Source organism: Alexandromys fortis, unplaced genomic scaffold (genome assembly GCF_014885135.2).
Source record: "Alexandromys fortis isolate MF-2015 unplaced genomic scaffold, M_Fortis_MF-2015_v1.1 scaffold_12, whole genome shotgun sequence".
NCBI lineage: Eukaryota > Metazoa > Chordata > Mammalia > Rodentia > Cricetidae > Alexandromys > Alexandromys fortis.
This window is the reverse complement of record NW_026067937.1, coordinates 17,536,596-17,559,446: the sequence shown is the minus strand read 5'-3', so window position 1 is coordinate 17,559,446 and position 22,851 is coordinate 17,536,596. Positions and strand designations below refer to the sequence as shown.

At 43.6% G+C, this 22,851-nt stretch overlaps 1 protein-coding gene across 17 annotated transcripts in view; it reads left to right on the top strand.

Annotated features, from left to right (window-relative positions):
* Pard3 (par-3 family cell polarity regulator) overlaps positions 1-22,851 on the top strand; it is a 482,565-nt gene that overhangs the window by 210,406 nt on the left and 249,308 nt on the right. For 14 of the 17 annotated variants that reach the window (XM_050147175.1, XM_050147180.1, XM_050147182.1 and 11 more), the window contains exon 5: positions 15,319-15,450. The exons of the other annotated variants lie outside the window; for them this stretch is intronic. In XM_050147175.1, the coding sequence (XP_050003132.1) occupies positions 15,319-15,450 (132 nt within the window). The remainder of the gene's footprint in view (positions 1-15,318; positions 15,451-22,851) is intronic. 17 annotated transcript variants of the gene reach the window in all.

Sequence of the window (22,851 nt, the reverse complement as noted above, 5' to 3'; positions counted from 1 at the left end):
AGTTCTTTAACACTGAGCGATAAACCAGTCTCAGAAGAAAAAACGTGAACAGGAAGTGTTGCCCTATAAAGTCCCTTTCTTTTTTTGTTTCTGGTTTCTGTCTTCTCTCTTTATAGGGAGTTTCTTCTTTGTGCTTTCTAGATGACCTTCTGGAGATGTTTTATCCATGAGTGAGCACATGATCTGTATCGGCATAGGAAGTCTGTCAAAGAACTCAGAACATTATAGACTTAGAAGTACAAAGCACACTTCATGATATTTTTATTGTTTCTTTCATCATTTTTACCCTGGGGAAGGGAAGTGTGCCGCGTGTATTCTTAGTGTAACTTGTGTTTTTGACCCTTGTTACTCAGCCCAGTACTTACATGTTAGTACATTAACGTTATTTGCTGTGACCTCCATCACCTGTCCCTAGATAACCCACCATCCCGTTCTGCCATGCCTCTAGTCGCTGACCTAGTGAGCTTCAAGCCATGTTTTCCTTTTTCATGGTCGTATCTGCAGAATAAGACTTGGTGACTGTGTCTTGCTGGAGCCAGTGGTTTCCCACAGCCTGTGGTGGGAAGTGTGGAGGTGTCACCACACGGTTCCAATCACATTCATATCAAAACTGGCACAGCTTGAGGTTTGTGTGACTCATGCTTTGCAGTGAGCTTCTTTATTTGGTTTTACATGCCAACACTCTTGCCTTTGTTAGTATTACTTCTAGTGAAATTAAAAACCATGGGGTACATACATCTAACATGAGAAGAATCAGGCCGGAGGTATTGCTCCAAAGCAGAGTCCACGTGTGACACACAGGATCCAGGCTTTGTCCCCAGCCCAGTGATAATATAATAATAGAACTGGAAAGAGCCTTAAAGGGCAACCGTGGAAGGCAATGTAGTTTTGGATTGTTGGCGCCTATTGATTTAGCTGTTAGCTTTATTCTCAAAGATTCTGCAAGGAGCCACATTCGATTGTTTTCTCCCTGAAGCCAGTTTGAGCCCTGCGAGGACTTGAAGTAAGCCGTCTGAAGAAGCAAAATCCACTTTTTAAATAGATCTCATGGCATTTAGTTTTCTTCAGAATTAATCTGTATAAATATTTACAAATTTATAAACAGGTAAAGTTTATAGTTAAAAACTATTTTTTTCCAAGTGGGCTTTCACTGAGTCACGCCTGGCAGGCTCGTGGTCTGAGCATAGCCAGATCTGTCTGTGACTCATTTAAGCATCTTGGGTATGGGACTTAGGTGTGGTTACAGCATACAGATCTGTTTTGATCATATTTCAAACACGAAAGGGTTTAATACTCAGAATTCCTGTCTCGAAAATGATTGGAAAAGTCCGCACAGCGTGCCCGGTGTGGTGCGCATCTGGCCCGCCTCGAAACATGCGCACCCCAGCAGTCTGCACTGTAGACACCGTTCTGTCCTCACAGGTGCTCGCCTTGCCTGCAGAATGGAGGCCTAGCCTCCAAATGCTGTGAGTGGCAATGGCCCAAGGAGCTTCCCTTCCTTTAATTACTGCCATTGAGAGCTGGAGTTTCCCACCAGTGGATTCATGCAGAAAGGCTCATTTGTATGCGGCGCAGACTCTGACGTGCCGAGGCTCTAGGGAGTGATCATCATCCTTCCCACTTCTGCTGCAGAGGAAGGCGTGCGAGGGGCATATTGAGACGCTCAGAGTAATTAACCACATGCACTTCTGCCTTTGTGGTAAATAATATGTATCTGTCATTGCGGAACACCTGGGAAACCAGAAGACTGGAATAATGGAAGATCACCGGTGCCTCTAAAGCCCAGCACCCCCAACATTGAGATGTCAGTGGTGAATAGCTCCACCACCTTGCAGGCTTTCTTCAGATCTCCTGAGCTAAGCATTTTGGACTTGACTAGTGTTTGGATGGGGATACTAGTGAAACACACACATGCATACACACACACACACAACTCATGCTCACACCTGCCTGCACACATACACCCCACCATCTTAGCTTTACCTACTTGCTACTCAGTATTCCTACATTTTTCTTCTACTACAGAGATCGTCTCTTTGAATTTTGTTAGAGAACGTCGTAGACAATGTGAAACATTCCACTGTGCAGTCTGCTCTGATGACCATGTTCTGCTCACTGTTGGCTTTTTTGGCTTGTCTCTTCGCACGTTGTAAATATCCATACTGGTGCCCAACCTTGAATATATATATTAAGAAATGGAGATGAGATATAGCCAGTAAGACTCCCCTCTGCTACACAGGTAGTATTCTTTGTTGCCCCAGCCCACACTTTCCCAAAGGAAAGGCCGGGGTTGATACAAGCCCCTAGATGACATTATGTCCTCACAGAGGGTACAGAAAGCTAGTGGGTAGCAGTGTGGTTTTGGTCTTTCCCTTGCTTCATTTCTCAGTTATTAATTTATCAATCTTGTCTAACGTATATGCTGGGAACAAGAGAGATAGCTCAGTGGATAGAGCAGAAGACCCAGGTTTGACTTCCAGCACTCACGTAGCAGCTCTCAGCTGGGGTCGTCTGTTAACTTCAGTTCTCACGGGTTTGATGCTTCCATGGGCACCATACATACAGGTGGTACACAGACTTGCATGGAAGCAAAAACACCAATGCACATAAAATAAAAATTATAAATAAATCTTACATTACCTGTTGTTAGCACTGTAAAAATATTTCTCTGTCTGTCTGTCTGTCCGTCTGTCTATCCATCAGCTATCTACCAATCATCTGTATGTCTGTCCCATTTCATGTGTTTGTGTTTGCAGCTATGAAAAGACCTCCCCGCCTTTTTTCCTATTGGGAAAGAGAATGGGAGAAAGAACACTACGTTTATTTCTTCTGAGTCCTCGAGACCCCACCCGTGGTGCATGATTTTACAATGTGTAGATCATGATCAGTTTGTTGTGGGCCCTGGGGCTGCAGAGGCAAAGCCAGCCCGCTGGACCCTCAAGTAGGATGGCAGTGTGTCCTTCCACTATCGAGTTTAGGGCTAGCTGGCACAGCCTTCGTGATGCTGAGTCTGCCAGACTTCTGAGAGTAGGTTTCTGTGGGATTCTGGGATTCTTTATAATTCTTATACTTTATTTGGGTGTGCGAGGTGGAGGGGAGGAAGGCATCTTGTCTGATTTTAGAGTTCTCTTGGTCCCTCAGTCCTGTGTGCAGCATCTCCTTGCTGTCTGCCTCTCCACTGTAGTAGAGGTGGTGTGGAAAGTGGCACTGTTTTTCACCTGGGATTTCACACACATTTACCTTGGGTGGGGTGACTTTCACCTGTGTGGATGTGTAAGTCATTTATCCGCCTCCCCTGGTCCTTCTTACTCTGCCAGTACAGTTGTGTGTCCTAGCCTGTGACCGGTCCCATAAAGAGCAGCAGGGGGCACTTAGCCGAGCCTGCTCTCTGGGAGTTCAGTGGGTCAGCCTGCACCGCCACAGTGTGGTGTCACCAGCAATGGTCTTCCCCTGCACATTGACAGGTGACGCGTTGATGAGTCATTTACCCCCTCCCTTAGAAATTAAACCGCGGTAGCTTTAGCGTGAAACTACACGTTGGCAAATTTCCAAGAAAGATCCTTATCCAATTAGCGGAGGGGGAGAAAGCCATAATAAAAACACCTCACGATGCTGTCAATAGCTTTTAGATTATTGAGAGGCTTTGAAATGTTTCTCACCCCATGGCTTTCTTATTTCTCTGTTTATTGGGCCTGCTTAGTGTGTTCTTGAGACTCCCTGACACATGTCGTCCCTTGGAAAGGGGACTTTCTGAGGCCTCCGCCATCTCTTTTCCTTCTTTGAGAATGGCGTGTGTGTGTGTGTGTGTGTGTGTGTGTGTACGTGTGTATGTGTGTGCATGTGTGTGTGTGTAGTGTATACTAGAGTTCATGCATGTGAGTATGTATGTGCACTTTTGTGAGTAAGCTGTCTTCTTTAGTTGCTCTCCACTCTTTTTTGAGATAGGATCCCTCACCAAACCTGCAGTTTCAATGCATGGGCTAGGTTGGCTGGCCAGTGAACTCCAGGGGTCTACCAGCCTCTCCCTCCCCAGCACTGGGCTGAGGATTCAAGCTCAGGTCCTTGCTTAGCTGACTGAACCATCACCCCATCTTCTAAATATTTTTTCCAGGACGCTCAAGATGAAATCTAGGGCCTCATACATTAGTGTGTTACCCATGAGCATTACTCTAGGTTTGGAAATTAATTCCGATTAGTGATTTCCTTTAGTAGGTTTTAAGGCACTGCGAGCATTTTACTTTCTGTGGTGATACTCCTGTGCTTTTTATTCACTGGGTAATGAGAAGCATACAGAGGCAGATGCGTCCTTGGAAACCAGGAGGAAGTGTACAGCCAGGGCAGAGGTTGTGTGTGCATTCATGTAGACAGTGGCTGTCCACATCCCAGTGGGGATTCTGTCAGCAGGATGGTTTAATTTTCAGCAAACTTCCTAATTTCTGTGGTATTGATTTTGCCGTCTCTCCAATATTTGCAGAATAGTTTATTTTATACTTGACTTTTTAGAGTTTATGCCTACTAATGTTATTTGGTGGGCTTTCTGTGGTTAACATTTATATTTTTGCCTATATTATTTCTGTTAAAAGTAAAATTTTGCCTGGGTGGTGGTGGCTCACGCCTTTAAACCCAACACCTGGCAGTCAGAGGCAGGTGGATCTCTGTCAGCTCAAGGCCAGCCTGGTCTACAACAGTTAGTTCCAGGATAGGCTCCAAAGCTACAGAAAGACCCTGTCTTGAAAAATAAAACAAAAAAAAGAGTGAGTTTTAGGACTGTACTTCAGAGACTACCCCTAAATGTTAGCTTATGTTAACATCTCGACTTGCTATATAAGATGAGCAGTTTTAAAGCCATTGCTGTTTCACTAAGTGCAGGATTAGAAAGCATAAACACTTATGTAGAGCGCCGTGAGAATTCCCAGGCCTGCTGGAGGTATGTGTGCCTGAACCGAACGTAAGTGGAGGTGGTATACTTTTCCAGTTCACGGCCTGTCTCTTGGAGTGTGCGCCAATAATACTTGTGGACTTACATGGGGGAGAGAGAGAGAAGGACAGGGGAGGGGAGGAGGGGAGGAAAGGGAGAGAGGGAGGAATGAAGAGAGAAGATTCAAGCTCAGGTCCTTGCTTTATTGATGGATCCATCATCCTGTCTCCTAAATCTTTTCTGTGGTACCTAGAATAAACCCAGGCTGTCATGGTTGTAGGCTGTGCTTCTCCTTCCACTGGTCTCTAGAGAGAGGTGGGGAGGGGGAGAGTCCTCAAAGCTTCTCTGTCTGCTCCGGTGTTCCACCCTTTCTGTGTGGTTTCCAGCATATAGAATACTGGGCTTGCTGGGGAGGAGCCAGGAGCCCCCTGCGATCACAGCGCTGGAGAGAGGCTGAGACAGCTGAACTTCCAGCCCAGTCTGTGCTGCACTGTGTGACCCTGAGATAGGAGGAGAGGAGACGGAAAGAGCAAAGTGTGTCATGGTTATTCCAAGATATAATAATAATAACAACAATAATAATAGTAAATAATGATAAAAACATAACAAACAGAATCTGGAACATCTATTTGATTTTGTGACATTTAACTTTTCATACTTGGATTGCACACTTAATCACTTTAAAAATGAAGTCAATTAAAATGAACTTATTCTAAGTGCTTTGAAAATGCCTTATTGATAACTGTGGCTCAAAACACTGACTGTTGCTGTTCTGACAGAGCCAGAACTGGAAATAGCATTTCTGCTGTGCTGAGGGCAGGCCTGGGTTCTGGCTTTTCTACCTCCCTCATTTTTTTTAGTCTGCAGAGCACTTCAGTGCAGGAGGTTCCAACTCCCAGCGAACGAGAGCATCATAGCTCATTCAGACACTGTCAAAATTTGCCTGCTGGGTTCTCAAGCACGGGAGATGCTTCCATTTGATATGTAGATTTATCATTAACATCAAAACCTCTTGTTCCTTGTTCTAAAGGGTTCTCTGCTTACTTTTTATCCCTTTAAAGCTTTTTATTTTTATTTATGTTTATTTTGTCTCTCTGTGTATATTTGATTTGTGTTCAGGTTCCCACAGAAGCCAGAGAGGGCATTTGGACTACCAGGGGCTATTTTGGCTTGTCAGCTCCTGGCCCTGGGGGCTGAGAACACCAATCAGATTCTCTGAAAGAGCAGCAAGTGGTTCTAACTACTAGACCATCTCCCGAGCCCTTCTGCCCTTATTCTTCTATTTGTTTATGATGTCCATATTTATCTTTCCCCTCTATATCCTCACCCATTTCAGAACCATTTGGCGCTCTTGCTTCTATTCTTTGTAATATATTCTTTCAAACTACGGGTCAAATTGTGAATGCAATTGGATATATTTTGTATTTTGTGAGCCTAGCCTTTAACAGCTGAGCCATCTCTTCAGCCCACAATTTGATGTTTTCAAAAGTGGAAGCTGAGGAGATAGTTCAGCCAGTGAAGTGATTGCTGTGTGACCTGAGCGCCATCCCCAGAATGTCCGTGGTAATAACCAGACGCAATGGCAGCGTGGTGTGTAACTCCACGCTGGAGGTGGGGGTGGTGCGCTCCTGGCTTTCCGGCCAGCTGGTGTAGCTGTGAATGGTTGAGCCCCCCAGCCAATGAGAGGCCCTGTCTTAAAGGTGGATAGTACCTGAGGAGTGACAGACAAGGTTGTCCTCTGACCTCCACACACGTGTGCGCCTGCCTGTATTCCAGTCCATCCTTACACACAAACACAAATAACACATGTGCGTGTACACACATATATGGAATGTAATACACTCGTACCCTTGATGAGCTGGCTACCAAGTAGAAACTGTTCTTAGTTATTTGTGAGCTAAATGTAGGTGCAGGTGCTACAATAGCCAGCCCCGCCCCCAGTCCTAAAGGAACAACAAAGATGGCTTCAAATGACCCCCATCCCATCCCATGACAGCTTAAATGGAGGTCCTGCTGATTGTAACGTTTTTCCCGTTGAAGAACTCCATGCCCATGAATTCCCTCTGTTTTATGTATTGAAAGACTTTAAATTGGACTCGGTGCCATTTGGAGCTTTTAGTTCGCAGTGGTTATAATCATCAGAACAATAGCCTGCCTGTAAGTGCTGAGCTCACCTGGTCCAGGCTGTTAGCATCCCGTTTCTTCAGTTTCTGTGATACATCTTGGATATAATCGGCTTCCATGTGCTCTAAACAGTACAATCTGTGCTAAAAACTATGGAGTCCAAAGGTGGTATTGGAAAAAAATTTGAGCTTGGATATGATATTCTTACCATTGATAAATAAAACTCCAAACTGAAGTTGGGATCTTTTATGGATACTTTCAGAGAGGCACACACAGCACAGAGGGATGTGAGTTTATTAGGCCTGCTTTCTTAGCAGTGAGGACAAAGAAGTAGTCCTGAGTGGACAATATTGACTTTAGAATTCCCAAAGTCTTCATCCACTTACAAATATTTTGGCCTTATTCCATCTTTTAAATTTGGTTGGCATGTTAAGCTTTTGATGATTTTGCTTATAAATTTAACTGTTTTTTGTCACAAAGTTAGATCCAGCCTCTTGTAGCCCTCGCACTGATGATAGTTTCAGCTTGGGGCAGAAGCACCCATAGTGTGGTTCAAGTCAGAGCATCCTTGGTAACATCATTGTGTCCAGGTGCCTTCGGAGCCGTGTGCTGCAGCCATGTAGGAACAAAAATGGTTCTCATTTGTCCTAGGCAGCTTCACTTTATGTAACAAGAAAGATGAAACAGTTCCATTTCTAAGGAATAAAGATTTGTTTTGCCTTCATACGTCTGGGTTGGACAGGTTTGAACATGCAGGATGGGCCGTGTCCCCGTGGACCACTTCCTTTACGAGCTGGGAGGCCCGTCACATTGCTAGTGACCTCAGAGCTTCACATAAGGCCTGCCTTCCTAGATATCCGTAGAACTTTTCCACAGTGCCACCTTAAGATCCAAGTTCTTAAGGATACATGCCTCTCTGGGGGGACTTTACGCACATTTAGTGTTAATGTAAAGCCCTGTGTGGTGCTCTGTGTGGTTCAGGCTACGCTCATGTATCGGCTCTGTTGGTACTATTGATATTCCCCCCTTATTGATGAGAAGACAGAGGTTTGGTGCCTTGCAATAACTGACCTAAATGGTTGAACATGGTGAAGCTGTAACATGCGTTCAGGTTGTTCACTTTTTAAAGGAGATTTATTTATTTATTTTTTTTAAGATGGTCCACTTTTAATTCTGGTTTCAGGTTTAAGCTGACTCAGTTGACAGAGCGCTTGCATAAGTGCTTGGTGAGTGCTGGCGTACACCTCCAGCACCACATACAATTGCAATTACATCTCTAGTTCTTGTGAGATGAAGGCAGGGCAGTCCAGAGTTTCAATGCCATTCTGCCTCCATAGCAAGTTCAGAACCAGCCTGGGCTTGGTGTTTCTCATGAATGAGAGGTATTGTGAGTTTAGCTCAGGGGTAGGATGTATGTCTGGCATTTCATAGGCTATGAGTTAGATTCCCTGCATATTAACAGATAGATCTGACTTTTTAACAGTGGGTCATCTTCCGACACACTCTGATGTTTGACACACAGCCAAATACCTTTGAAGTTGAATATTTCCAGCTGTTGAATATTTCTTAATTTTTATAATGAGCTTTATTTAACGTAGCAGTAACGAGCACTTATTCACTAAAGCTGGACTATATCTTGAAAACCTCAGCAAGTCTGTCGCAGCCTAATGTTTCTAGTCTTGGGTCTCAGCACTCTGACATGGCTCTGGAGAGTGGGACAGCTGGTAGGAGCTCCTGCTCCTGGTTTGCTTTCTGCCACCCATTTGAATAGTTCACAACTCCAGCTCCAAGGAATCCGATGCCGTCGTCCTCTGAGGGCTCTGCACTCACACATGCACCCCAGTCCCCACATACCCATAATGAAACAGAGTAATTTAAAAGACATGCTGGCTCCATTAGTATCACAATGTGCTATAATAACTAGTTATTAGGTCAGCTGAGTTTTATGCTGCTTGTTAGTCTGTTTCCTCTATTTCTTAATGTTCTTATTAGTTATGTTTCTAAAAATGATACTTAGCGTCTTTCATCTGTGTGTATTACTTAAAATAGCTTAGGAACCAAAATTGATTATGTCATTGTGCTGAAGTTAGCTCTCTGTGAGAGAGTTATTATATTCGTGATTGAATATAGAAAGTAGATGGAACTGGAGACACATTTCTTTATAGAGCTCACTACCTTCTGCTTGAGGATGGCTGCTCTTGACAGTCCATCGCTGAAGAACAGAGGTGGGAAGAGACAGCTAGTGGCTGAATCATAGAAGAATGTGCTCCACTCACCAAAACCTAAAACCCAGGTATGCATCAGCCAGGACACTCACTGTGTTGTGAACCTACGACATCAACAGGGCAGGGACCTCACCTCTGCTGCTTTCCCCCAGAGCTTCCGGCAGAAACCACCAGTCGAACCAAGAGTGAGGGGTAAAGGTATCTGACCAGGATTCCTAGAGACACTGTCTTGCATTAACAAGACCGTGAGAGAAGAAGACAGATGGGAGAGAACAAGGTCTGTAGGTAACCCTTCCTTTGCTAGTTCTGCCTGGGAGTTTCAGAAACATGGCGGCTTCCAAGGATGACGTCAGAGGAAGCTGGACAGAGAACATACTGAGTGCTGTCTTTGCAGCTTTTCATGTAAATCTAAACACCTTTTTCCCCAAAAAAACATTGTACCATATCTTAGCACTGTGAGCATCACCCACACACAGACTCAGAGGTGAGGTTAGCAGCCAGGAGACTAGAATGTGTAGGACCCGAGATCGCCTGGTGTCTCTTGAGTCTGCTCACACCCAGGCTTGTACCCCATTGTCTGTTTCTTTCTAGACATGAGATGTCTTGAAAATTCTTCATCTGACTTTTTCGATTGCTGATGCATTGTTAGAGCCATTCTGTTGTAAGCCTACATTTGAGGAATGCTCGCTGGTTTCAGATGGGGTGCATAGTTATGGCTGCAAACCCCGACGTCTTTCTCTGCTTTTTCTGAGCTGTCCGGATGCCATCCTTGGTTTGTTCCTAATTTAGTCAAGGTCAAATTTTTGATGGTAGCAAGATTTCAACAGAGAAACCCAAGAGTTTCTGCACTTCTTCCTTACTTTAGAGTTGTCCTTTGTCTTCCCCAAGTGAAGAAGGATGCTTAAAAGAATTAATATCCCACACTTGTCTTCCCCAAGTGAAGAAGGATGCTTAAAAGTAATATCCCACACTAGCTCAGAATTGAGAATAATAGATGGTTATTTATTTAGGGGTAGACTCACAGATCACAATCCTCTGCTAGAATGGGCAACCAAATCCCGCAGCAGGAAAAGTGGCCGGAAGTGCACTTTACTTCGGCATATATAGTATAAGAGGTCACGCCCAAGTGGATGGGTAAGTTAAAAGCTATTGGCGGTAGGAATTCCTACAGTGCCCATGGATGTGCCTTCCCCCTAATGAATAATGTAATAATAATAAAAGAAGGGAATAGGTGTTAAAGTGCAAAATTAAATTCTTTTAAAGCTGTGACTTCCATGTCAAAAACTGTGAGTTTTAAGTTTTACCATCACACAAAAGTCCTTGGGAAGGTGCAAATACAAAGTTTTCGTGGACTGTTTAATATTTTACAGTATTGTGAGACCTCGTGATTTTTAAAAATATCCATGAAATCGTAATTGCACGTCTATCACCACCATGGTAGCCGTGAAGCAATCTGCATGTCCCCAGCATTGTGGATAAGGTGGGCCTCAGGTTTCCAGGAGAGAAAGCCTCCCCTTAGCCTTCTAGGAGTCAGCTGCTGTCAAACACTGGGTGTGTCTGTGGAGTTTCCTCTTGTGGACTTGTGGTTGGCTGTTGGAGAGGTGTTGTGGGATGTTGTGGGAATCTGTTGCCTGCCTTCCCTGGAAGAGGTCTGTCCCGCAGGCAGCTTGCCAGGGAGCAGGAAGTTAATACACGTTTCCCAGGCCAGGGACTTTCTGCACCTGCCGATGGCATCAAAGCGTTCAAGTGACGGCAGCCACACCTGCTTCTCTCTGACAAGAGGGACAGTCCTCCCGAAGACTCGTGGCTGTGTGGGACAGCCTCTTATGTACAAATTTTATAATTAAAAATACAGTTGTTTCTCATTAATTTTCATATATAATCTAGATGAAGTCCTAATTTAACTACAATAAATCATTGCTTGTCATTAGCAAATGTAGTGGTATTTACTATTTTATGGTTTAAAAAATCATTATGATATCTGCACCATCAGCTTGTTTATTTAGTCATTCATTCATTCATTCATTCATTCACAGAGCATCTCCTTCTATAGCCCAAATTGGCTCAGACTGTGCTATGATCTCAGGCTGGCCTCAGACTTGCCGTTGTCCTTCTGCCTCGGACGTCTTTGTACCGGGATTACAGGCATGCACACACACACACACACACACACACACACACACACACACACACACACACACTCAACAGCATGCTTTTATGTCTAAAGGGAAATTTCTGCCAGTGTAAACTTTGAATATTTACTAGTGTATAGAATATTTGCATTACTTTGGTCACGGAGTGAAATAGATTTAAACGGGTGTTTTCTAATATATTACTAACCTTTCGTGAGCTTTTACAAAAATATGAAGGGAAAGAAGATTTGATAGTTTGTTTTTCCTGCCTTTAATGTGTGCAATCTCAGGCCGCAAATACTTTGATTGACGTTTTCACAGTTTTATGGTTAGAATCTGTAAATGAGCATACATAATCTGACATAGATAAGATTAAGACAACTATATTTTAAAATATTATCACAATAAAAGATATGCTTCACGGGGATTAAAATATGTTTTCAACATTCTTTGCTCAATTGGTAATGTTTTAAGAATGCTATAATTTGCAGGTCTTTATCGTGCACTAATGCATAGATTTACTGTTGACTTCACTCTGAACTGGGAATATTCCTATATTGTGGAAAAGTAATGTCTGCTTTACTTTTCTTTTCCATTAGCTCCTCAGAGTTCACTGTACACGTATGCAAAGTTGCAGAGCTTCTCAGAAAATTCTGAAAACAGGACAGGTCTTTTGATCTCTAGCCATAATCTCCTTATTGTGATTACCTGTCAGTCCCCTGTTGCCTGAATTATGTCATAGCTGAGTTCCATGGAAAATCGAGCCACTATTTTTGGATGAAATTAGAAGCGACCACATTTTCTACAAGCATTGTAAACTGTCGGTGTGACATTAAACTGAAACTGGCAAATACAACTTTAGTAGAATTTGAAGTCACAGCTGCTGCATTGGGACTGAGGTTTGCCTGACAACCCAACAGCAGCCCCTTAGCAACTGTAGAAGAAACTTACAAGAGTTCTACAAACCCATGTGAAATAGGAGACAAAACATATTCAAGGAAGCTGTCCACATTAGTGCAGGTCACCACTCCAGGTGGTTCGAGGTGAATAGTGATCTTTTCTAGGCTTCACTGCAATCGTAGAAATAGCAACTTTGAAAATCAAACTTGTGTTGAAATTAGAACACCATGCTGACAGAAAGCATGGCATACTAGGGCCTGGGGCTTTCCTAGAGAGAGAGGCAATTGATTGGCTTTGAAGAATGGCATGTTTTTCCTCAGTAGAAATGTCTTTGAAATTGGGCTTAGGAAAGGCCTGAGCGGAGGTGGAGAGAGATGTGAGGTGCAGTCAGTGTGTCCGTCAAGGTCTTGTGGTCCTCAAGGTATGATCAGGCATGATGTATGTCATCAGCACATATTGTCGGAGTGGTGCAGAGCATGTCAGAGAGGATGAGGCTGGAGCACACATCTCGCTGGCATCCAGCACGGTAGTGTCACACGAGGTGTGAGTACGTCCGGAGTAGAATCTTGACAGGGGATGCTGGGTCATCAGGAGTTGGCAGCCGTGAGGATTGTGAAAGATGGGGAGCGAAAAGTCAGACCCAGAACCCTCCAGGAAGGCCCGAGTCAGTGAAGGAGGCGTTCAGTGGAGACATTTTCTCATGCTGCCGTCTTCCTGGTCCTGCTCTTCCCCATCTCCTCGCTCATACTGATTGCTTTGCTTTGTCTCGTACTGACGCTGCTGCTGGTGAAGGGTCAGACGTACCGCCATGGGCCGCCATGGGCTGTCACTGTTGGTTTCTCTGAACTACACCCCCACTGAAGACACAGGATAGGCCTCTCAACCCCTCTGTTCAGTGGCTCGTGTTCTGAGGAAGGAGCTGTTAACAGTTACCTCAGTGATCACATGGTCAGGAGAGAAAAATAGAGCCGGCCTGCACCTAGCCACAGCCCCTCCATTCTTGACATGAAAATCAGACTAAATCACTCTTCTCCTTGTGGGCTTTGGCAGTTAGTCCCTAGCATGCCCACCATTTCTGGTTGACTGGAATTTCTGGTTGCCATATTTATGGTAACTTTTCCTTACCACTTCCCTGAGTTCATCTGCCAATATTTAGTCATCGAGGGTTGAAAAGCATGTTACTTATGTTTTTACTTTATGTGTCTGTGTGTTTGCCTCTGTGTGTGTGTGTATGTGTGTGTGTATGTGTGTGTATGTATGTATGTATGTATGTATGTATGTATGTGCACAGTATTCATGTCTGGTGCCTGTGTAAGTTAGAGGGGTGTGTGTATATGAACAGCGTGTATGTCTGGTGTCTGTGGAGGGTAGAGGGGTGTACATATATGTATGTACAGTGTGCATGTCTGGTGCCCGTGTTGGTTAGAGAATGCTGGATTCCTTGGGACGGGCATTGCAGGCAGTTGTTAACTGTCATGGTTACGAACTGAACCTGGATCCTGTGAAAGAGGATGCCACTCACCACCAAGCCATCTATTTAGCCCCAGTTAGCCACCAACTTTTAAAAGATAATTTATGAGTTAATTCTAATAAAGAATTTTCTAGATGTGTACATCAGAGTTTATGTGAATAAATTGTATGCCTGCTTATTTTCGTGAGTCATGCTATTAGATAAATCAAAGTCTATCTTATGCTTGCTGTATTTTATGGTAGACTTCCATAAGGGAAGAGGAGAACTATGTCCTGGCCCAAGCTAAGGACTATAGTGTGCAAGCCTCTTATCATATTGCTTTGTTTCAGTTTTGTGGTAATGGTAGTTTGTGTATTTAAAATGATGCCTGGGAAGGTATAGCAATGGGTAAGGTGCTTGCTGCACAGCCATGGTAAGGTGCTGCTAAAGTTGACCTCTGGCCTCTACACACATGCTTACTTGCAAACACACAAATACACCCTCTGTGTGTGTGCACACACGCACATACATGTACACACACATGCACACACATATATGCATGCACACACACACACTCGGTGGGGGAAATGAATAATAACAGTAAAAAGCTGCATTGAGTATTTAGTGTGTTCACAGTTACCATGCAGAGTGCTATAGCCCTTTAACTTCTCATACAACCCGAATTGAGCTGAGGGTAGAATTTTTAAGGTGTTCTTGTTGGAAATTCTTTGTATTTAGTTATTGACCCGAAAACCTTGACTTCCCTATTTCCTCTTAGACTTATTCCTATCTTCTCAGAAAATTGAGATCAGTTTTTGCAGTTCAGAAGTTAAAGCCTGTTGCTACAATTTAGTCTTTGAAAGAGGCATTCTATACGACATTGCCTTTGCTACTTCTATGGTAAATTGAAAACTTATTGCGGAAATACTCATGCAGAGACATTTCTTGTCATAACCATGTCAGAATAAATAATATTTGTCAATCATGTATCCATTATCATGATTGGCTGCCATTTCCTTGATATTTTAGTTAATCCTGACAGCAATCTTGTGATGTCAGTAACAGAAAAGCCCAGAGAGTCTTAAATCTTTTGCCCAAAATAACAAAACTTCAAGGACCCAAAGAAGAATAAAATGTATTGTATTTTTCTTGTTTTCAACATTTTGATAGCTCATTGACAGTATCTCCTAATCATAATATTGGAAAAGAATAAAAAAGAAAAGCTGTGCCTGAGAGCATGTCTCTAGAAACTCACGCCTCTTTTTTGTATGTATATTTGACTAGAGACTGGTTTGAGTGACAGCTTGGGAGGTGCACGTTCTTGGCCATGGCCAGCCTTCTCTGCAGCCTTCCCATGCCGTCCCCATTCAGTTTCCCTAGCCTGGCCTTTGCTGGCATCTCCGAGGTCCAACTTAGCGGTAATGCCTCCAGTTTCCTAGTTTGTATAGACTTGGGGAAACATTTCACACGCATAGGGTAAATTTCCTCGACTTCAGAAAACCCACGTAGGTCGTTAATTTGCTAGGTCTGTGTTTTCACAAAGATGCCCTTTTCTTTCCTTCTGAATAGAGAGATGAAAACTACAGGAGTCTCCCGAGGGACCCCAGTAGCTGGTCCAACCAGTTCCAGAGAGACAACGCACGCTCCTCTCTAAGCGCCAGCCACCCAATGGTAGATCGCTGGCTGGAGAAGCAAGAACAGGTAAAGTACCGTGTCCTTGCTCTGCGTCATCATCTGACAGCTAGCACTTGGCTAAATGCGCTAGATGACATTTTTTTTTTTAATTGCAGTATGTGGAGAAAAATGGTTGCCTAGGTCTCTGAAAGGGAATGATTTAATCCCAGAGGTATATCTTTGGTCTCACAAGTAGCATCATTTTTCTTTGTGATTGTGGTATAAAAACAGTTTGTGTTTATCCGAAGGTATTGAATTGAGAAGCCACACACCTTCCCATTTCTTCTTAAAGACTGAACATCTATTTACCTTTCTTGAGGCTATTTGAAATACTTGATAGGCAGGCTGTGAGGAAACTTTAGTCTTGAGTTTAAAGCGTCTTCCTCCATAGGCTTGAGCAATGCTGATCCACTCACTCAGTCTGGCACCATCACGACTACACCCGGAAGAGGACACTGACATTTCTCATCCGCAGGATAGTTAGTCACACCTGACTCCATCTAACGGGCTGAGAACTGCACAAAGACAATAAACAAGTCAGACTATGATCTCGGCCAGAAAAGACAATAAACAAGTCAGACTATGATCTCGGCCAGAAGCAAGCGCTGTTGTTCCGGCAGGAGAGAAGGAACAGATTCTTTTTCCACTCTAACATCCCTTACGGCTGTCCTTCCTCCTCCCCTTGTGATTTGCTTAGTTAAATGTTCTCCTTGGGCCCTCTAGGTTCAATGCCTAATATATCTTCAGAAGCTTCCTCTTCTCTTTATTTTGGTATTGAAAATGCAATGAGGAGAATTGCATTCTGTGGGTCTAATAATGTAGGGTTGGAAAACAAAGTCAAATCAGTCTTCTGTTGTTGACCAAGGTTTCTGTCCCACCCAGTCCCTCAGCCGTTCACATTCCAAAGAAACACACAGATGTCTACCTCAGTCATGAACTGATTGACCTATTAGCTTAGACTTGTCATTAACTAATTCTTACATCTTAAATTGGCCCATTATTCTTGTCTATGTTAGCCACATGGCTTGGTGCCTTTTATCAGTGAGGCATTCTCATCTTGCTTCCTCTTGGTCTGGGTAAAGACTACAAACTGAGCCTTTCCTCTTCCCAGAATTCTGTTCTCATTGCCCCACCTCTACTTCCTGCCTGGCTACTGGCCAATCAGGGTTTTATTAAAATACAAGTGACAAAGCTTTACAAAGTACAAGACCATTGTCCCACAGCGTTCTGCTTTGGCAATTTGGGGTCACGATGAAAGAACTGTTGGCTGTCTTCCTGTAGAGATGTGAATTGAACTGAGGCAGTCTGGAAAGTTCTAGATCTTATGTCTGTGGTAGTTTTGTCTTTGCGTCATTTCTAACTAAAGAGCTTGTTGCTCTCTCTCTCTCTCTCTCTCTCTCTCTCTCTCTCTCTCTCTCTCTCTCTCTCTCTCTCTCTCTCTCTCTCCCCACACACTCCCCCAATTGTGACCACAGCAGCTTTGCCAATGATAATAAACACCAGGCATGTGCAGGACAGATGCCTGCCTTAATGCCCAGCTGGCAGGCCAATCAGAAGGTAGACGTCCTGTTCTTCGTGGGGGACTGATCTACATAATGTAACATCTTTCTCTCTCTGGGGACATTGATGGGTTTTACTTCCACAGCAGAGCAGAGGTAGTGGACTCTCTCAGAGCCCTGCACTAGAGCTCGGGCTAGCCTTGATCTCTGGGTGCAGCAATGGGCTCACCTTACTCAGAAGTCAGTCCCAGTCCTAAATACAGCACTCAGGGGGTGGAGGACTGTCTGTCCCTCAGAGAGAGTCTCTTTTCATGTTAATCTGGGAATCTCTTTCTTTTGAGCCTTCACAGAGGAAGCGGAGGGACACAAAAGGACGTGGTTTGTTGGGCTGCTCTGAGTTTTCCTGGTTTGGATATTTTTACTCTGAGAAACCAGGAAACAGAACAAGAAACTCTTGGTTTTGATGTCAGAAAGTGTTTTAAGAAGTTTGAAATCTTCTCAACCGTATCATTTTTCTGACTGTGCATAGAATTTTATTTTAATTTTGGTAGATAATGGCTGACTTTGTTCCTGTTTCTTTATGCTTTATTGCAACTGATAAAATCTATATACGAGTTGGCACAGACCTTATAAAGCTCCTGACTGCAAGAAGTTAGGACTGGAAAGTGAGGGACAAGAAGGGGACGCAAGCTAATTGGGAGCCTGCCATTTTCTTTCCTTGTCTGGAACAAGCCTGAACCCAATTAGCCGAGGCGGAGACCAGAACTACACGGCAGCTCCAGCTGCTATTTCCGGTCTGTGCTGGGAGTGACTGCCCTGACCTTTGGAGAAAAACCCATGTTTAGGGTTCTTTGCATTAAGGGGAACTTTGCCTAATTGGCAGAATGTGCTGAAGAGTAAAAACTTACCTAAATGTTTGATGAGGATACAATCTGATTAGCTTAGTCCTTCTCCAGCCCCAAAGAAATCCCACTACCCAGTGGAATTGCCTACGTTCTCCATGCCAGGAGTTTGGGAAGTGACAAAGCTATGTTACATGCATGTGTGTGCATGTGCACATGTGTGTTTTACCTTGCTGTTGTAAGCTGGTAGGTGTCTTGTGTCTGCAGGCTGTGGCTCCTTTTCATACACAGTCAGCCACAGTTGCTTTTGTTAGCGAATCACCTCACCTTTCTACCCAAGTTCTTGCTGAATTTACATCTTCTCCGAATTAAAATAAAAAAAAGACAAAAGAAAGTCTGATTTTTACTTAGACCTACCACTGTGCAGATGACATAAAGAAAAATAAGTTTCCAGCATATGACATGATCTTTATTTTATAATTACAAAATTAGGAAATGGCTCCCTCAGAAATCTGATTACAGCAGCTGTGGACTGGCTAGCGCGCTGACTCAGGGGTCATAATATCCAATGTGGGAGCACTGTGGAAGCTCAGAGTGGGAACAGCCAGGGCTCTGCTGTGACCGCCATTCCTGGGAACCGAGGCTCAGTTCTGCTGCTGCCAAATGTTGGTGGAAAAAATGCAGGTCCTCAGCCACTAAGTCCTCAAATTGTACTGTTTTCTATTAAAGCAAAACAGATTTATTAATATTGTTTCCCATTTGGCAAAGATTTGCAAAATTTGTGCAGAAGCAAAACGTAATTGTTTTTTTTTCCTAGCAGCACCAAGCATAGCAAGTTAAAACCATCGAGACAGTTTTAAAATTAAATTTGGTTATTATTATCGAATGCTAGATACTTTGTTATCGCAGAAATCTATCCTGTTAAAATAAGACCAGCGTTTAGGAGCTGCTGTTGCTCTATTGCAAATTGTTTTGTCGTACATTGCTAACAAATGAGTGTTATTATGAGTCAGTTTTAAAATTATTTGTTTTAGGACGCAGTGATTGGTAGGCCCTGTGTCTAGGTATCATGCATTATTTCCCATGTTTCCTACATATTTTTTGTTTTTATCACCAGAGTCCTGTGGAAAGCAGGAATGGAGAAGGGCCCTGATGGAACGCCCTGTTCTATGCTCTGCTTAGAACTCCCTGCTTTCCTGGGGAAGCCTTGCTGGTCACAGGCACAACACTTGGTTTCTCCTGAGGAGGAAAAGAAACATTTTTACTCTTTCACATACTTAGCAACAAAACCCATAGTGAATTCGTGACCTGTGCGCCGGTCTTGGAAGCCTGCACTTCGGGCAAGCAGGAGTGTTTTGGGACTCTCGGCCTGCTTGCTGTGTAGGAACTCTGTAGGTTTCACCTGTACCTGTGTAGGTGGGCACTGAGACCGTTAGCTTTGGGTGTTGTGCAAGAAGGCTGGGTGACATCACACAAGTTTAGGTCTGTGCTGCTGCACTCATATGAGGCTGAGGCTGTCTCCCCTCTTCTTTTTAGGCAAGACGAGATTATCTATCGAAAAGTGAGTAACCTTTTAGAAAGGACTGTTTCATGGAGGAGCTGAGGCTAGAAGCCAGGGCCTTGCTCATGCAGTGCCTAGTTCTGGTTTACCGTCTGGAGTCTCATTTTCTCCTCTCACTCTGGAAGTATCATTTGGGATGCTGAGCTGGCTCACTGCCATCCCCAGTGTGCATCCTTTCAGAATTGGATTCTTGATACAGTGGCATCTTATCAGAATTAGAATACAATTTAATCTTCTTAAATAATTTTTTTTCCTGAAGAATATAATCTGACATAAGAATTAATTTAGTATTAGTCACTGTGCCTTCTTTTATATCTCCTTTTGTTTGGGGTTTCTTTATGTAGTTGTGATGGGATTAAATGAAGGGCTCCATTTATGGATACTAGAATCCTACGTGTCTTCTTGTTACTTCTGCTCAGCCCCTTGCTAAGAATATGGGCCTCTTTGTGATCTGATGGAGTTGGGAGGCAGCTGTCCGTCACTTCTGAAGCTGAGCTGTGTCTTCGGGGGCTACTTGTCAGGGCTGTTTTTTTTTTCTGTCTGTCTATCATCTATCTATCTATCTATCTATCTATCTATCTATCTATCTATCTATCATCTATCTCTCTATCTAATCTATATTTCTATCACGTTTTTCATCTATCATCTCTCTATCTCTATCTAATCTATATTTCTATCATGTCTTTCATCTATCTATCTATCTATCTATCTATCTATCTATCTATCATCTATTACCTCTCTATCATCTACCTCCCTATCTGTGTCTATTTGATCTTCCTGCCTTTGTTGCCTTATGGGATTAGAGGTATGTAACACCACATAGTGTGGGGACAGAACTCAAGCCCTCATGCTTACTAGGCAAGTGCTCATTAAAGGATTCTCATTCCTCAGCCTCTGTTTTGTCTTTTTCACTGGCCCTGATTATTGCTTTCTGCTTCTTCCTTGATTGATGGAGCTGGAAGCCTGGAAGGAGCCAGGAGGTGAGTCAGAAATTGTGAGCTAAAGGATAAGTCAGGTGGTGTGTGGTGTACACCCATGGAACCTTGGTGTTTGCTGCGTTCCTGGCCCATGAATGCCCTGCTCCAGTCAGGTTGTGGATCCTGCACATTGCATAAAGATGTATCTACCATTTTGCTAGTCTTTGTCTTCCAGGTGGCTTTTCCTGTGCTCACCGCAGTCAGCCTTAAAGCCCTGTGTTGAGCTTTGTGTTCAGATGAAGAGGACAGATGAGTCTCCATGCTGCACAGAGCATTGTTCCCACCGTCTTTTTAACATTTGCTGTTTATTTCTGCATTTTAGGAGAGGGGAAACTTCCATTCTTTTGAGAAATACTACTTAAGACATTGCATCAACATTTCTGTCTAACAGTATGTTCTTTTTGGTCTTCCTTCCTTCCTTCCTTCCTTCCTTCCTTCCTTCCTTCCTTCCTTCCTTCCTTCCTTCCTTCCTTCCTTCCCTTCTTTCTTCTTCTTCCTTTTCAAGACAGGTTTTCCTCCATTTAACATCCTTAGCTGTCCTGGAACCTTCCCTGTAGACCATGCTGGCCTCTCGAACTCACAGAGACCCGCCTGCATCTGCTTCCTGAGTGGTGGGATTAAAGGTGTGTGCCACCACCGCCTGGCTCAATGTCTATTTCTGATAGCCTGCATGGAGAATATGAATCATTCACAAGACATTTTTAATATGTGGTTTTGTGATCTGGGCAAGGGACACTTTTGTTTGTTGTTTGTTCGGTTCCTGTGTAGGCTTTTCCTACCCCCTGTCAGCTTGGTCTTGGGACAGTCCTGAAAAATGTCCTCTTAACTGTTAAAATGTGTTTTTTTTTTTTTTTTTTTTTTTTTTTTTTTTTTTTTTTTTTTTTTTTTTTGTGCCAGCTGTGTGCCCTGGTATTTCTTGAATGATTCTGTGCTGGTGGGGGACTTTTTTTTCCCCTTTCCCTTCTCTGATGTTTGGGTCAGCTTCTTAAGAATTCCCCACAGTGGTCTCTCCAGCACAAGCTGAGTCAGACCTTTAAGCAGCTGAGCAAATCATGTAGGAATTAAAGCGCTGGAAAGGCAACTTGATTATTTCTCCAACGTCCACCTGAAGGGACTTCAGTTTCTTTTCACGTGCCAGTAACTTTGCTGTTCCCCTGTGCCAAGTAGAGGCTACTTTGCTCCTGTTTTAATGAGTCAGTCTTCACAAGGTTGGGGATGGCCAATTCCCCCTCTCTCCTTCTCTTCAAGAGTTGCAGTTTTCAGGTTTGCGAAAGGAAACTGTAATGTCGGAGTTTGGTGGTATTTGTTAACCCTCTGGTAAACATGTGTTTGCTTGTCTTTGCCGATCCCTTCGGATCTTAGAAGAAATTCATTAATGCGCCCTTCCGTGTTTTAACTTCTACTTAGAGGCTGGAAGTATGGCACGGGGCGCCCGCATTCCCCCTCAGGTGTCTTGATTACCTGTGGGTGATCACACTGCCCCTGTTCTTCTAAAGGCATTCATTGCCTTTGGCATGCCAAGGCCTGCACTTCTCTCTTGTGTGCCCTGGTCAGTCAGCCTGGCTCCACTCTGGGCTCTCTTTCTGCTGACTAGAGCTTCATCCTGGCTCCTCTCCGGGCTCTCCTTCAGCAGCTGTCTGTCTGTTCAGCTGCCTATAACCTGCTCTAAGCTTTCCTTAGACTAGGCTCTGACCCTCCCCAGTTCACACGCTTGGGTCCTCCTTGTCATGGAAATGGCCCCTTGACAGACCTTCCCCTGCACAGGACGACATCCGTGTTTCTGCTCACCTCCCTTTCCTTGGTCACATTACTGAAGTGAACTTGCCTTGGCTTCTCTCAGTGTCCGTGTAGAAACAATCCAGGCCCTGCTTCTCATATCTGCAGCATTTATAAGAAGCCTTTATGTAAGTTTCAACAAATTGAGGGGGAAAGTTCATCACTTAGTTTCACGCTTTCCCAATCCTGTGTGATATGATGGTTTTGTTGAGTGTGTTATATCAATAATTTTATAATGCCATAGGAATGATAACTGAACACCATGGCTTTTCTGTCCTTTATTTCTCAGGCATGGTTATATGCAGCTCAGAAATTTCAGTTTTGGATTTCTATTGCTGTGGTAAAACACAAAGCAGCTTGGGAAGGGAAGGGTTTATTTGACTTCCGGGTCCATCTGATGTAGGATTCCCCTCTGCATGCTGTGAATATGTTTTATTACCATTAGTTGATGAAGAAAGCTTTTTCTGCCAATGGCTTAACAGAGCAAAGTCAGACGGAAAATCCGAACAGAGCTATATAGACAGAGTAGAGAGCCTTGTAGTGGCCTAAGGAGGCAAACACCATGTAGCTGCCTAAGAAGCAAGAGGTAACGAACCATGAGCCTCATGGTAAAATATAAAATAATAGAAATGGTTTAATTTAGGATGTAAGAATTAGTTAATAAGAAGCCCGAACTAATAGGCTAAATAGTGTTGTAATCGACATAGTTTCATTGTGATTATTCCACAGTCTGAGTGGCCAGGAAACAAACGAGTAGTCTTCACCTACATCTC